Source organism: Bufo gargarizans, chromosome 10 (assembly GCF_014858855.1).
Source record: "Bufo gargarizans isolate SCDJY-AF-19 chromosome 10, ASM1485885v1, whole genome shotgun sequence".
Taxonomy (NCBI): domain Eukaryota; kingdom Metazoa; phylum Chordata; class Amphibia; order Anura; family Bufonidae; genus Bufo; species Bufo gargarizans.
In genome coordinates, this window is record NC_058089.1 from 51,113,257 (window position 1) to 51,126,004 (window position 12,748).

General features: G+C 49.8%; 1 protein-coding gene across 1 annotated transcript in view; it reads right to left on the minus strand.

The window, feature by feature from the left end:
- Positions 1–7,046, minus strand: part of HIPK3 (homeodomain interacting protein kinase 3) — a 91,763-nt gene extending 84,717 nt beyond the window's left edge. Inside the window, exon 1 of the mRNA XM_044270924.1 lies at positions 6,745–7,046. Within this exon, the coding sequence (XP_044126859.1) occupies positions 6,745–6,820 (76 nt within the window). The 5' untranslated portion in view covers positions 6,821–7,046. The remainder of the gene's footprint in view (positions 1–6,744) is intronic.
- Positions 7,047–12,748: the final 5,702 nt, after the last annotated feature.

Here is a 12,748-nt window from a genome sequence, read left to right on the forward strand (position 1 = left end):
AATAGGCCCGCAATCCAGCAGGAGCGGTGCGGAACGCAAAAAATAAAATAGGACATGTTCTATTCTTTTGCGGTGCGGACAGATCAGTGACCCATTCTAGTTGAATGGGTCTGGATCTGTATGTGGCAGCAGCACAGATGGTGCCCGTGCCGTGCTTTGGGGATTGCAAATTGCGGTCCCCAATGCACGGAATATCCGCACACGTTCGTGTGCATGAGCCCTAAGGGTCCATTGACGCGTCCGTGGTGTATTGCGGATCTGCAATACACCAGGCCGCACGTGGCCGGCACTAAATAGAGAAGTCCTATTCTTGTCCGCAACTGCGGACAAGAATAGGAAACGCTCTATTTTCTGGCGAAGCTGCGGACCGGAAGTTCGGGGCCGCGCTCCGAAAATGCGGATGCGGAGAGCACATAGTGTGCTCTCCGCATCCGTTCCGTCCCCATAGAGAATGAACGGGTCCGCACAATTGCGGAACAGATGCGGACCACACTCGTGGACGTGTGAATGGAGCCTAAAGGATACGTTCTGATGGCGGGACAACCCCTTTAAAAGCGTTCACTCACCAGGACAAACCCATAAAGCCCTTTTTTTTTTAGTCTACCAAACTGCTCACAGTGCTATATAAGTCGCATTTAAAGGGGTTGTCCCATCTTTATGCTTAGACGGGCCGTACCCTTGAGGCCGGGCTTACGGAAATAGCCGAGTGGGCAGGCGCTCCGCTCTTTCCGTAACGCCCATTGTAGTGAATGGGACCAATGCAAACAGCACAGGAGAATAAGCCATGCTGCTCCTGTAACTTCAGGAGACACGGAAGCAGCGTCGCTTGTTCTACTCCCAATGGGAGCTACGGGAACAGTGGAGCGCCGGAGCGCTCGGCCCGTGGAAACAGCGAGATGGAACAACTTATAAATCTACCGTACATTGCCTTTCATCCTCGCAACACAACAGAAAACAAGCTTTGATTCCTTCAACCACCATTTTTCCATCACATTATACATGGCTTATTTCCAGGGGTTACGACCACCCTGAAATCCCGCAGCGGTGGTCGTGCTGGCAGACTACTTGAAAAAGTACCAGCCTCTCTGGTGCCCGAGACCGTGGGAGCGCACATAGGCACAAATACGCAGCAGCTTCCATCCCGACCACCTCGTATCTCCACTACAGGAAATGAGCCATGTGAATGTAATGGAAAAATGAATCCAGCCAGCAAAGGAAGCAATATGGACAATCACAATACATTAGTAAGTGCCTTGTATTAACTATCTCTACATGATAAATGGCACGTGCTCAAGTGAGACAACCCCTTTGAGGATTGACTTTCCACATCCCGGTGTCCTAAACCAGAGTATACAGGGTGCTCTTACCACTGACAACCTTCGAAGACCCCACAAAAATCCAAAAATAAACCAACCAACGTACAAGCCGGAAAACCTTTGCCTTCTGTTAGATCCCCTCTTCTGATCTCTGCGTGTTTATGTGAGGTGTCGGGCGGATTTATGGCATGTGGGGCTTTTACGTGAGAAGTATAAAGGGTAAAATCTGTGTGCAAGATGCAAAGAAAGAAGGGGAAAGGCTGATAAAATGCAACCGCAAATCCAAAAAATTCGTAGAACTTTTTTTTCTTTGCAACAGGAAAACGGTGCGATGTGTTTAGAGGCCGGGGGACTCACAATGAGAAGGGGGATATGCAACGTGAAGGAGAACAGGATGCAATGGAGAGGGGGGGGGGTCTGTAGGAAAACTGATGAGTGCATGTCTATATGGGGCAGCTCCCCCGTCTGCTATCCTCTCTGGAAGCTTGTGGAATGTGATGGGCTCAGCAGTCCTGCGCTGACACCTCCATCACGCCCTCTCTGTCCCCACCCTCCGTGAACGCACCAGGCCACAACATGTTGACACAGTTCCAGTGATGTGCACAAAATCAAAAAACGCACCATCATCACATCCCGACCCAGCAATCTTTTATCTGGGGCGCAGACAGGAGCGGCCGCGCTGCCGCACTTGGTCTGGACCGTAATTTAATTTTAAATAATAAAAACTAATTTAAACCTAAATTGGGAAACGTATAAAAGTTGTGGTTAATATCACCAATCACTCATGCAAAAGTCTCTGGAAGTTCCCAGAACGGGAGACGTAGCAGATAAAGTAGAGGTCACGGATTCTTCTGGACTTCCTGTCCCTGGTCGGTACAGTCGGCCTTTCATGGATGATAAAAGGGGGAACAGTAGTTTGTATTAAAGGGTCACTCAGCGTTCAGAAAACTTTCGATATGCGAGACACGTATCAAAAGTTTTGACGGGTGGGGGTCTGAGTGGTGAGACGCCTGCTGATCCCTAGAACGAGGAGAGGGAAGCAGGAGACTGAATCGCATCAGGCGCAGAGACTTCTACTGAATTCGTCTTCCTTCCTCTCCTCGTTTTGGGACAGATTTACGTCAAAATCCGCAAGTAACACAAGTGGATTTTGGTGTGAGAATGCAGCAAAATCTGGACAAAAAACGCTCTGAAAAACCCTATAAATAACACCACCGTGTGCATGTACCATAGAGGTTCCTTCAGCCCTCATGCACCGTAGCTTTGGTCCACATCTGATGCAGATTTTTTTTTTTAGATCTAATGCGCACCCAATTCATTTCTAAGGGGCCGCAAAAAATTAGGACAGTCCACGAATGTAATCTGTGTGCTGTCCATGCCTGTGCGGCTGAGCCGCAAATTGTAACACGTAGGCACTTCTACAATGGGGTCCGTATTCTGCAGAGCCACAAATTGCGGACCACAAAATGGATATGGGCATGTGCAGGAGGCCTTATCCTCAGGATAGGCCAGGGCTTCAGTATCTGATCTGTGGGGGTCTGACTCCCAGGACCCCCCCCCCACTGATCAGCTGCTTGCAGAGGCCACGACCCTCCAGTGAGCACTGAAGCCTCCCCACGTGAATGGGGCTGAGCTGTGATACCAAACACAGCCAGTATTCAATGAGCGGCGCTGTGCTTGGTAAGCTTTTAGGATAAAATAAAAATAAACTGCGGGATGCCAGGTGTCGGACCCCCGCCGATCTGATATTAATGATCTATCCTGAAGATAGGTGATCACTGTAAAAGTGTTGGAAAACCCCTTTAAAAAGTTTCTGTGACTTATGAAACTTTCTCTGAAGTTTCAGAAAACTTGACACATATCAGAAGACTGGCCTGGTGGTGGTTCGACTGCCTGAGAGCCGAAATAGAGGCAAAGGAAACAGTATATGGATCACAGCGGAGGGTCCGCAACGCTCTGCTAAGCGCTTCTGCCCCTTCATTTCAGCACCCCCCCCCCCCCACCAATCAAAACTTCTGACACGTTACTACGATATGTCAGAAGTTTTCTGAAACTAAAGGGAGGTTTTTTTTTTTTTTGTTGCATTGTGAGCACAGCCTTGGGCGACAACCACAGGTACGATCCACGTCCCATCTGCCCACTTCTCGCTGAAAAACAGGAACTGATCCCCGGAGGGAGAAGTAGGACTTCAATGCTTTTCTTACTTCCGCAGGAATCCAAGGTGCGGGCAGATGGAACGTGAAAAGCAAAACACGAGGCTCCCCCTGAAATGTACCGGATCCGTGATTGCGCAGCCCATCCCATACTGTAACCTGGAAGAGACGTGAAAGCAGCGCGGCCCCGTACTATAGCATTCAGTATCGCCCTCACATTCGCTTTCCCATCTAGAAGATCAGTAAGACACGGTACGTTTTCTCAACACCCAAATTACCAACATTCAATCACGGCGGACGTCCTGTCCTTCGCCAGTTTCACCCACAGTGTGAACACAGACCAAGTCCTCCTTTGTAGACGCATCTTTAGGACACGCTACCGTTCGCCCTTATTCATCCTCCCAGTTTGGCCTCTTTCACGCAAGCGTATTTGCAATCCGTATAGGACGCGTATGGCGCGCTAATGTTAACGAATAGCATCAGCATTTGAAAGACGCAGCACGTCCTAAATTTTGGGCGGATTTACTTCCAAACACTAGTGTCTATGAGGGTGCATTTTTTTGCGGACCGCATAAAGAACCATTCATGTCAATGGGTCCGCAAAAAAAACGGAAGGTGCTCCGTGTGCATTCCGTTTCCATATGTCCGTATTTACGTTCCGCAAAAAAAAATTGAAAATGTCCTATTATTGTCCACATTACGGACAAGGATAGGACTGTTCTATTAGGAGCCTGCTGTTCCGGACGTCATCCGTATTTTTTGCAGATCCGTTTTTTTGAAGACCGCAAAATACATACGGTCGTGTGAACAAGCCCTAAATCAAGATGAGTCACTGAAGCAACACTGATGACGACACGGACAGATTTCGATACGCTCGTGTGAACGCGGCCTGCGCTCACATTCCAGCTCTGCTGTTACATGAACGTATGAATGCAGAAGGGAACACGGTGTCCCACGTAAAAACAGCACTTAAAGCCAACCCCCCCTCGTTCCCATGTAGACCCCCAAGCTCATTCCTGTTTCTACAACCAACTGGCACTTCCTTATCTCGCCTACTTTCCAAAAAGTTCCCATTTACCCTCCCCAGTGCGTTCCTTTCTCTATTCCCCTCCCCCATCAGCTCTGGCCGGCCTAGCCCAAAGCTCTCTACTAATTTTGCAGAAGAGCAGCCCCCCCCCCCCCCCCCCATCTTCCTCCAAGAGTCTTCTCTTACACTTTCAATATGTCGTTGGCGATATATGGTAGACGGGTCCTATTCATTCAAACCCTATGAGAAGTGGAAGGGTCCAACGGACATGAACCCCCGACGCTCGGCCAAAATCCCCCCCCCCTAAACTCGTACCCCTTTGTCCAACCCCTCCTCCACCCCACTCACCTTAAGCAAACCCTAAAATACAGAGGTGCTTCCATACTGCGTTTTTTCTAAGCTTGAAATAAACGCTGTGAAACTGATGCATTTTTTTTTTTTTTTTTACAAACTTTTTGGAGGTTTATTTTTTCCTATACAAGTTTATGGGAAAATGCCTGGAAAAAAACAAAAAAAAACACCCAGAATATGCTGCGGTTTCAATAAAAACAGCAAGGGCTGAAAAAATGTTAAAAAATAAAACACAATGGGGATCATTTATCGAAGACCGGCATTTTACAGTCAGTCTTTGATAGCCCCTGCGCTACCGGAGAAAGCAGCTAATTTAGGATCGGGCGTGCGCCCCTTTTTAAATTAGGGGCGTCCTCCGGCAGTCTGTGCTCCAGTCCCCGACTGCCGAAGATCTCAAACGTCATTTACGCCTGGAACCAGGAGTGAATGTTAGGGTCCATTCACACGTCCGTAGTGTATTGCGGATCCGCAATACACCCGGCCGCCACCCCCCATAGAACTGCTTATTCTTGCGGACAAAAATAGGACATGTTCTACTTTTTTCCGGAGCTGCGGACCGGAAGATCGGGGCGGCGCGCTCCGGAAACGTGGATGCTGAGAGCACATAGTGTACTCTCCACATCCATTCTGTCCCCATAGAGAATGAATGGGTCCGCACCCGTTCCGCAAAAATTGCGGAACGCCTTAGTAAATTTGCTGGGGCCGATGCCCCCAATTAACAAAGTATTGTCGCAAAACTTGCAACTTTTTTTAATGCCAAAAAACTGGCGCAGCGATCTTAGTAAAATGACCCCCTATTTTTGTAAGGCATTGTATTTTCTATTAGTCAACATGTAACATTTGACCTTGGCGACTTTTGCTCCCAAAAAAAAAAAAAAAAAAAAAAAGAAGGTTTTCTGAAAACTACCCTCGGTGTATGTTCACACCACAGTTTTAAATACTGCGGCGTGTAACAAAATCTGCATTAAGCCTCATGCAGACGTCCGTGGAACACGGTCCGTGGGATACAGGACTGGCATTGCGGGAGCGTCATTGGGCGCCGGGTGCTCCTGCAGTGCCAGTCCAGTATCTAAAGGACCACGTTCCACGGACGTCTCCATGAGGCTTTAAAGAAAGGCATTTACCATAAATATCCCACTTGAGGTAGGGCTCATGCACGCGACCGCAAATTGCGTAGCCGCAAAACACGGATGCCCTGCTAGAACAGTCTATATGTGTGCTATACCAGGACATGATCTATCATTTTGCGGATGGCACGGAACGGCTATACGGAAGCGGACCGCACACTTAGTGTCCTCATTTTTTATGGCCCCAATGTGCTGAAAGGGTCGACATCTGACCTGCAAAAAAAATATGCGGACCCAAACAGCGGTCGTGTGCATAAGCCCTTAAAATGTGCCGGGGGGGGGGTGATTTTACCCTTTGCGGATTTAAAAAACGCACCGCGGGAACAAAAACTGGACCTCTAAACGGAAACCACCGCGGGTGGTTCCACTGGGGCTACATCCACGTACAGATCCGTGGCGTACGCAACGGCAAACCTCGGATTTCCGTAGCAGATTTTGCGGAAAGAATAACCAGGGGGTCTCTTTTAGCACCTTCCGCATTACTGGAATTAGGGTCCAGTCATCCAGAGACCCTCCATAATCTCAAGCAGAGTCGTGGAGGCTTCGGAGGGTCCTAGGAACCATTGCAAAAATAGCTTCCTGCACCCAGAATGTATCTCCACCACAATATGGGGGGGGGGGTCAGGCCCTTTACTGGGTGACACAGCCCCCCCCCCCCCCCCATCTCCAGGCATAGTGCCACCTCGGGGCCCCCTATATGAAATTACTAAGAAAGTGGAGTTCCCCTTTAAGTCTCCCCCTGTGTCAGCCCCCCGATCGCCCTCCATTACCTTCATAGAGCAGGAGGAGGTGCAGCGTGCAGGGCTGTGCCGGACATGTCAGGCAGTGAGCGGGGCCCCTCTGCATGCTCAGCTCGCTGCGGCGGCGGTTGCTGCTGCCATCTTGTCCCGGCCCTGAGCTCCGTCACTGTCCTTTTCACCGGCCCCGCGGCGGCTTGGGAGCTGGGCACCGTGCTGTGGCTTCTTCCTCCTCAGTGAGAGCCCATACTAGTCCTGTAAGCGCGGGCTCCTCGTCTCGCTCGGTCCTGCCGCGCACACACCACCGCCGCCGCCCGCTCCCCTACTAACATGTCGCTCGGGCAGCCTGAGGGAAACAGGCAGCAACAGCCGATCGTCGAGTGAATCCGACTGGGGGAGACGCCACCTGGCGTCCACGGCGAGGAACGTCTCCATGACAACCCATGAGAGGTTGTTTACATCGGTGACGTCATTGGTTTTAACCCTTAGGAGGGATGTTATGGTCGAGGTACTAATATTACAGAGCTTGTAGGGCGTAGGCGCCATATCCCTGTCCCTATAATGGCTCCTGTATGATTTATATGGGGCCATACCCTAAACAAGTAAAGGCTACTTTCACACTCGCGTTTTGTGCGGATCCGTTCAGATAAGGCTCCATTTACACATCCGCAATTCCATTCCGCATTTTGCGGAACGGAATTGAGGACCCATTCGTTTCTAAGGGGCCACACGACATGCGGCCGCTATCCAGAATTGCGGACCCGCACTTCCGGCTCCAAAATTCCGATCCTGAAAAAAATAGAACATGTCCTATTCTTAGCGGACAAGAATAGGCATATTCTCTTAGTGCCGGCAATGTGCGGTCCGCAAAAAGCGGAACGCACATTGCCGCTGTCCGTGTTTTGCGGATCCGTGGATCCGGATCCACAAACACACACGGATGTGTGAATGGACCCTCATACAGCCGTCTGCACCCGTTCAGAACTGCTACACAAACACTTGTCATCTACAGATATCGCCCCCAATCAGTAATAGTGACCAAATAATGCCCACAAAAGTAATTTAACCAGTCACCGAGCTCCCATGGTGATACCACATAACTATTAGGCCGCGAAACACGGATCCGCAAAAAAAAAATTCAGATGACGTCCGTGTGCATTCTGTATTTTGCGGAACGGAACAGCCGGCCCCTAATAGAACAGTCCTAGCCTTGTCCGTAATGCGAACAATAATAGGACGTGTTCTATTTTTGGGCGGAACGGACATACGGAAAATAAATGCACACAGAGTAACTTCAGTTTTTTTTTGCAGAACCATTGAAATGAATGGTTCCGCATACGGTCAGCAAAAAAAACTGACACGGAAAGAAAATACGTATGTATTTTGCGTATGTACTTGACGTCAGCGATGTAAATAACCGCATTGAAATTAATGGTTCCACATATAGTCCTAGAAACCCCCCGGAAAGGACGTGGAAAGAAAATACGTTCATGTGCATGAGCCATTATGGAAAGAGGGATGCATTAAGCGGCACTTTGTGTACGCCACGGGTCTTTTTTTTGTTAAGCCGCACCTAGGCTCCGCCCAAGTGCAGTTAATCATACCCAGTACATTGGCGCCAAAATGATGCTACAGAGCGCCACCCCCGTCCATACCTGTCAACTTTTCCTAAAAAGGGGAAGATCTCTCGGACATCCGGAAGAGCTGGCGAATATAGCAAAAAAGTACGGTATGGTGGTCTGCCTCCAATGAACTTCAACTGTATGCGTACCTCCCAGCTGTCTGTCCCGCGGTCCTGGGACGGCTGATGTGTGTCCCAATTTCAACCGTATCTGTGTCACCAGATTGTAGATACAGTCAAACGCAATGGTGGAGCAGGGAGCCCTCAGCTCTCTGCTCCACCATTCCCCGGCCTGTGCATTCCCCAGCCGCCGGCGCAATGTGGTGACGTCATCATGCTTGCTGAGCTGTGCAGGAGAGCGCACAAGTCGAGGATGATCCCACAGCCTGTACACTCTCCTGCTCAGCCCAGCGAGCGTGATGATGTCATGTGCTCTGTTCATTGGGAGAACGGGTCTAGGGGAGTATAACTTTATTAACACTGAGGGACAAAATTATTGTAAGGGGGCAGAACTACTTTAATAGGGGCATGACTACTGTGTGGGGGCACTAAGGGGGCATTACTGTGTGGAGGTACTAAAGGGGCATAACTACTGTGTGGAGGCACTAAGGGGGCATAACTACTGTGTGGAGGTACTAAGGGGGAATAACTACTGTGTGAGGGCACTAAAGGGTCATAACTACTGTGTGGAGGTACTAAAGGGGCATAACTTCTGTGTGGAGATACTAAAGGGGCATAACTACTGTGTGGAGGCACTAAGGGGGCATAACTACTGTGTGGAGGCACTGAAGGGGGCATAACTACTGTGTGGACGTAATAAGGGGGCATAACTACTGTGTTGAGGTACTAAGGGGGCATAATTACTGTGTGGAGGCACTTAGGGGCATACCTACTGTGTAAAGGTACTAAGGGGGCATTCTACTGTGTGGGGGATAAGGGGGCATTAATTTGTGGAGGCACTAAGGGGGCATAACTACTGTGCGGAGGTACTAAGGGGGCATAACTACTGTGTGAGGGCACTAAGGGGGCATAACTACTGTGTGGAGGTACTAAAGGGGCATAACTGCTGTGTGGAGGTACTAAAGGGGCATAACTACTGTGTGGAGATACTAAAGGGGCATAACTACTGTGTGGAGGCATGAAGGGGCCATAACTACTGTGTGGAGGTAATAAGGGGGCATAACTACTGTGTGGAGGTACTAAAGGGGCATAACTACTGTGTGGAGGCATAACTACTGTGTTGAGGTACTAAGGGGGCATAACTACTGTGTGGAGGTACTAAGGGGGCATATTTACTGTGTGGAGGCACTTAGGGGCATAACTACTGTGTGGAGGTACTAAGGGGGCATAACTACTGTGTGGGGGATAAGGGGGCATTACTGTGTGGAGGCAATAAGGGGGCATAACTACTGTGTGGAGGTACTAAGGGGCATAACTACTGTGTGGGGCACTAAGGAGGCATTAATTTGTGGAGGCACTAAGGGGGTATAACTACTGTGTGGAGGTACTAAGGGGGCATAACTACTGTGTGGAGGTACTAAAGGGGAATAACTTCTGTGTGGAGGTACTAAAGGGGCATAACTACTGTGTGGAGGTACTAAAGGGGCATAACTACTGTGTGGAGGCACTAAGGGGGCATAACTACTGTGTTGAGGTACTAAGGGGGCATAACTACTGTGTGGAGGTACTAAGGGGGCATAACTACTGTGTGGAGGCACTTCGGAGCATAACTAATGTGTGGAGGTACTAAGGGGGCATAACTACTGTGTGGGGGATAAGGGGGCATTACTGTGTGGAGGCACTAAGGAGGCATAACTACTGTGTGGGGGCACTAAGGGGGCATAACTACTGTGTGGAGGTACTAAGGGGGCATAACTACTGTGTGAGGGCACTAAAGGGGCATAACTACTGTGTGGGGGATAAGGGGGCATTACTGTGTGGAGGCACTAAGGGGGCATAACTACTGTGTGGAGGCACTAAGGGGGCATAACTACTGTGTGGAGGTACTAAGGGGGCATAACTACTGTGTGAGGGCACTAAAGGGGCATAACTACTGTGTGTAGGTACTAAAGGGGCATAACTGCTGTGTGGAGGTACTAAAGGGGCATAACTACTGTGTTGAGGTACTAAGGGGGCATAACTACTGTGTGGAGGCACTTAGGAGCATAACTACTGTGTGGAGGTACTAAGGGGCATAACTACTGTGTGGAGGCACTAAGGGGGCATAACTACTGTGTTGAGGTACTAAGGAGGCATAACTACTGTGTGGAGGTACTAAGGGGGCATATTTACTGTGTGGAGGCACTTAGGGGCATAACTACTGTGTGGAGGTACTAAGGGGGCATAACTACTGTGTGGGGGATAAGGGGGCATTACTGTGTGGAGGCAATAAGGGGGCATAACTACTGTGTGGAGGTACTAAGGGGCATAACTACTGTGTGGGGGCACTAAGGATGCATTAATTTGTGGAGGCACTAAGGGGGTATAACTACTGTGTGGAGGTACTAAGGGGGCATAACTACTGTGTGGAGGTACTAAAGGGGAATAACTTCTGTGTGGAGGTACTAAAGGGGCATAACTACTGTGTGGAGGTACTAAAGGGGCATAACTACTGTGTGGAGGCACTAAGGGGGCATAACTACTGTGTTGAGGTACTAAGGGGGCATAACTACTGTGTGGAGGCACTTCGGAGCATAACTAATGTGTGGAGGTACTAAAGGGGCATAACTACTGTGTGGGGGATAAGGGGGCATTACTGTGTGGAGGCACTAAGGGGGCATAACTACTGTGTGGGGGCACTAAGGGGGCATAACTACAGTGTGGGGGTACTAAGGGGGCATAACTACTGTGTGAGGGCACTAAAGGGGCATAACTACTGTGTGGGGGATAAGGGGGCATTACTGTGTGGAGGCACTAAGGGGGCATAACTACTGTGTGGGGGCACTAAGGGGGCATAACTACTGTGTGGAGGTACTAAGGGGGCATAACTACTGTGTGAGGGCACTAAAGGGGCATAACTACTGTGTGTAGGTACTAAAGGGGCATAACTGCTGTGTGGAGGTACTAAAGGGGCATAACTACTGTGTTGAGGTACTAAGGGGGCATAACTACTGTGTGGAGGCACTTAGGAGCATAACTACTGTGTGGAGGTACTAAGGGGCATAACTACTGTGTGGGGGATAAGAGGGCATTACTGTGTGGAGGCACTAAGGGGGCATAACTACTGTGTGGGGGCACTAAGGGGGCATAACTACTGTGTGGAGGTACTAAGGGGGCATAACTACTGTGTGAGGGCACTAAAGGGGCATAACTACTGTGTGGGGGATAAGGGGGCATTACTGTGTGGAGGCACTAAGGGGGCATAACTACTGTGTGGGGGCACTAAGGGGGCATAACTACTGTGTGGAGGTACTAAGGGGGCATAACTACTGTGTGAGGGCACTAAAGGGGCATAACTACTGTGTGTAGGTACTAAAGGGGCATAACTGCTGTGTGGAGGTACTAAAGGGGCATAACTACTGTGTTGAGGTACTAAAGGGGCATAACTACTGTGTGGAGGCACTAAGGGGGCATAACTACTGGGGGGGGCTCTAAGGGGGCATAACTACTGTGTGGAGGTACTAAGAGGCATAACTACTGTGTGGGGCACTAAGGAGGCATTAATTTGTGGAGGCACTAAGGGGGTATAACTACTGTGTGGAGGTACTAAGGGGGCATAACTACTGTGTGGAGGTACTAAAGGGGAATAACTTCTGTGTGGAGGTACTAAAAGGGCATAACTACTGTGTGGAGGCACTAAGGGGGCATAACTACTGTGTTGAGGTACTAAGGGGGCATAACTACTGTGTGAAGGTACTAAGGGGGCATAACTACTGTGTGGAGGCACTTAGGAGCATAACTACTGTGTGGAGGTACTAAGGGGGCATAACTACTGTGTGGGGGATAAGGGGGCATTACTGTGTGGAGGCACTAAGGGGGCATAACTACTGTGTGGGGGCACTAAGGGGGCATAACTACTGTGTGGAGGTACTAAGGGGGCATAACTACTGTGTGAGGGCACTAAAGGGGCATAACTACTGTGTGGGGATAAGGGGGCATTACTGTGTGGAGGCACTAAGGGGGCATAACTACTGTGTGGGGGCACTAAGGGGGCATAACTACTGTGTGGATGTACTAAGGGGGCATAACTACTGTGTGGAGGTACTAAAGGGGCATAACTACTGTGTTGAGGTACTAAAGGGGCATAACTACTGTGTGGAGGCACTAAGGGGGCATAACTACTGTGGGGGGGCTCTAAGGGGGCATTCTACTGTGTGGAGGCAGTAAGGGGGAATAACTTCTGTGTGGGGGCACAAAGGGGACTCGGTGGGATTGGGCATGTATTGATAGACACTGGGTGGACTAGAGGAATGGCTT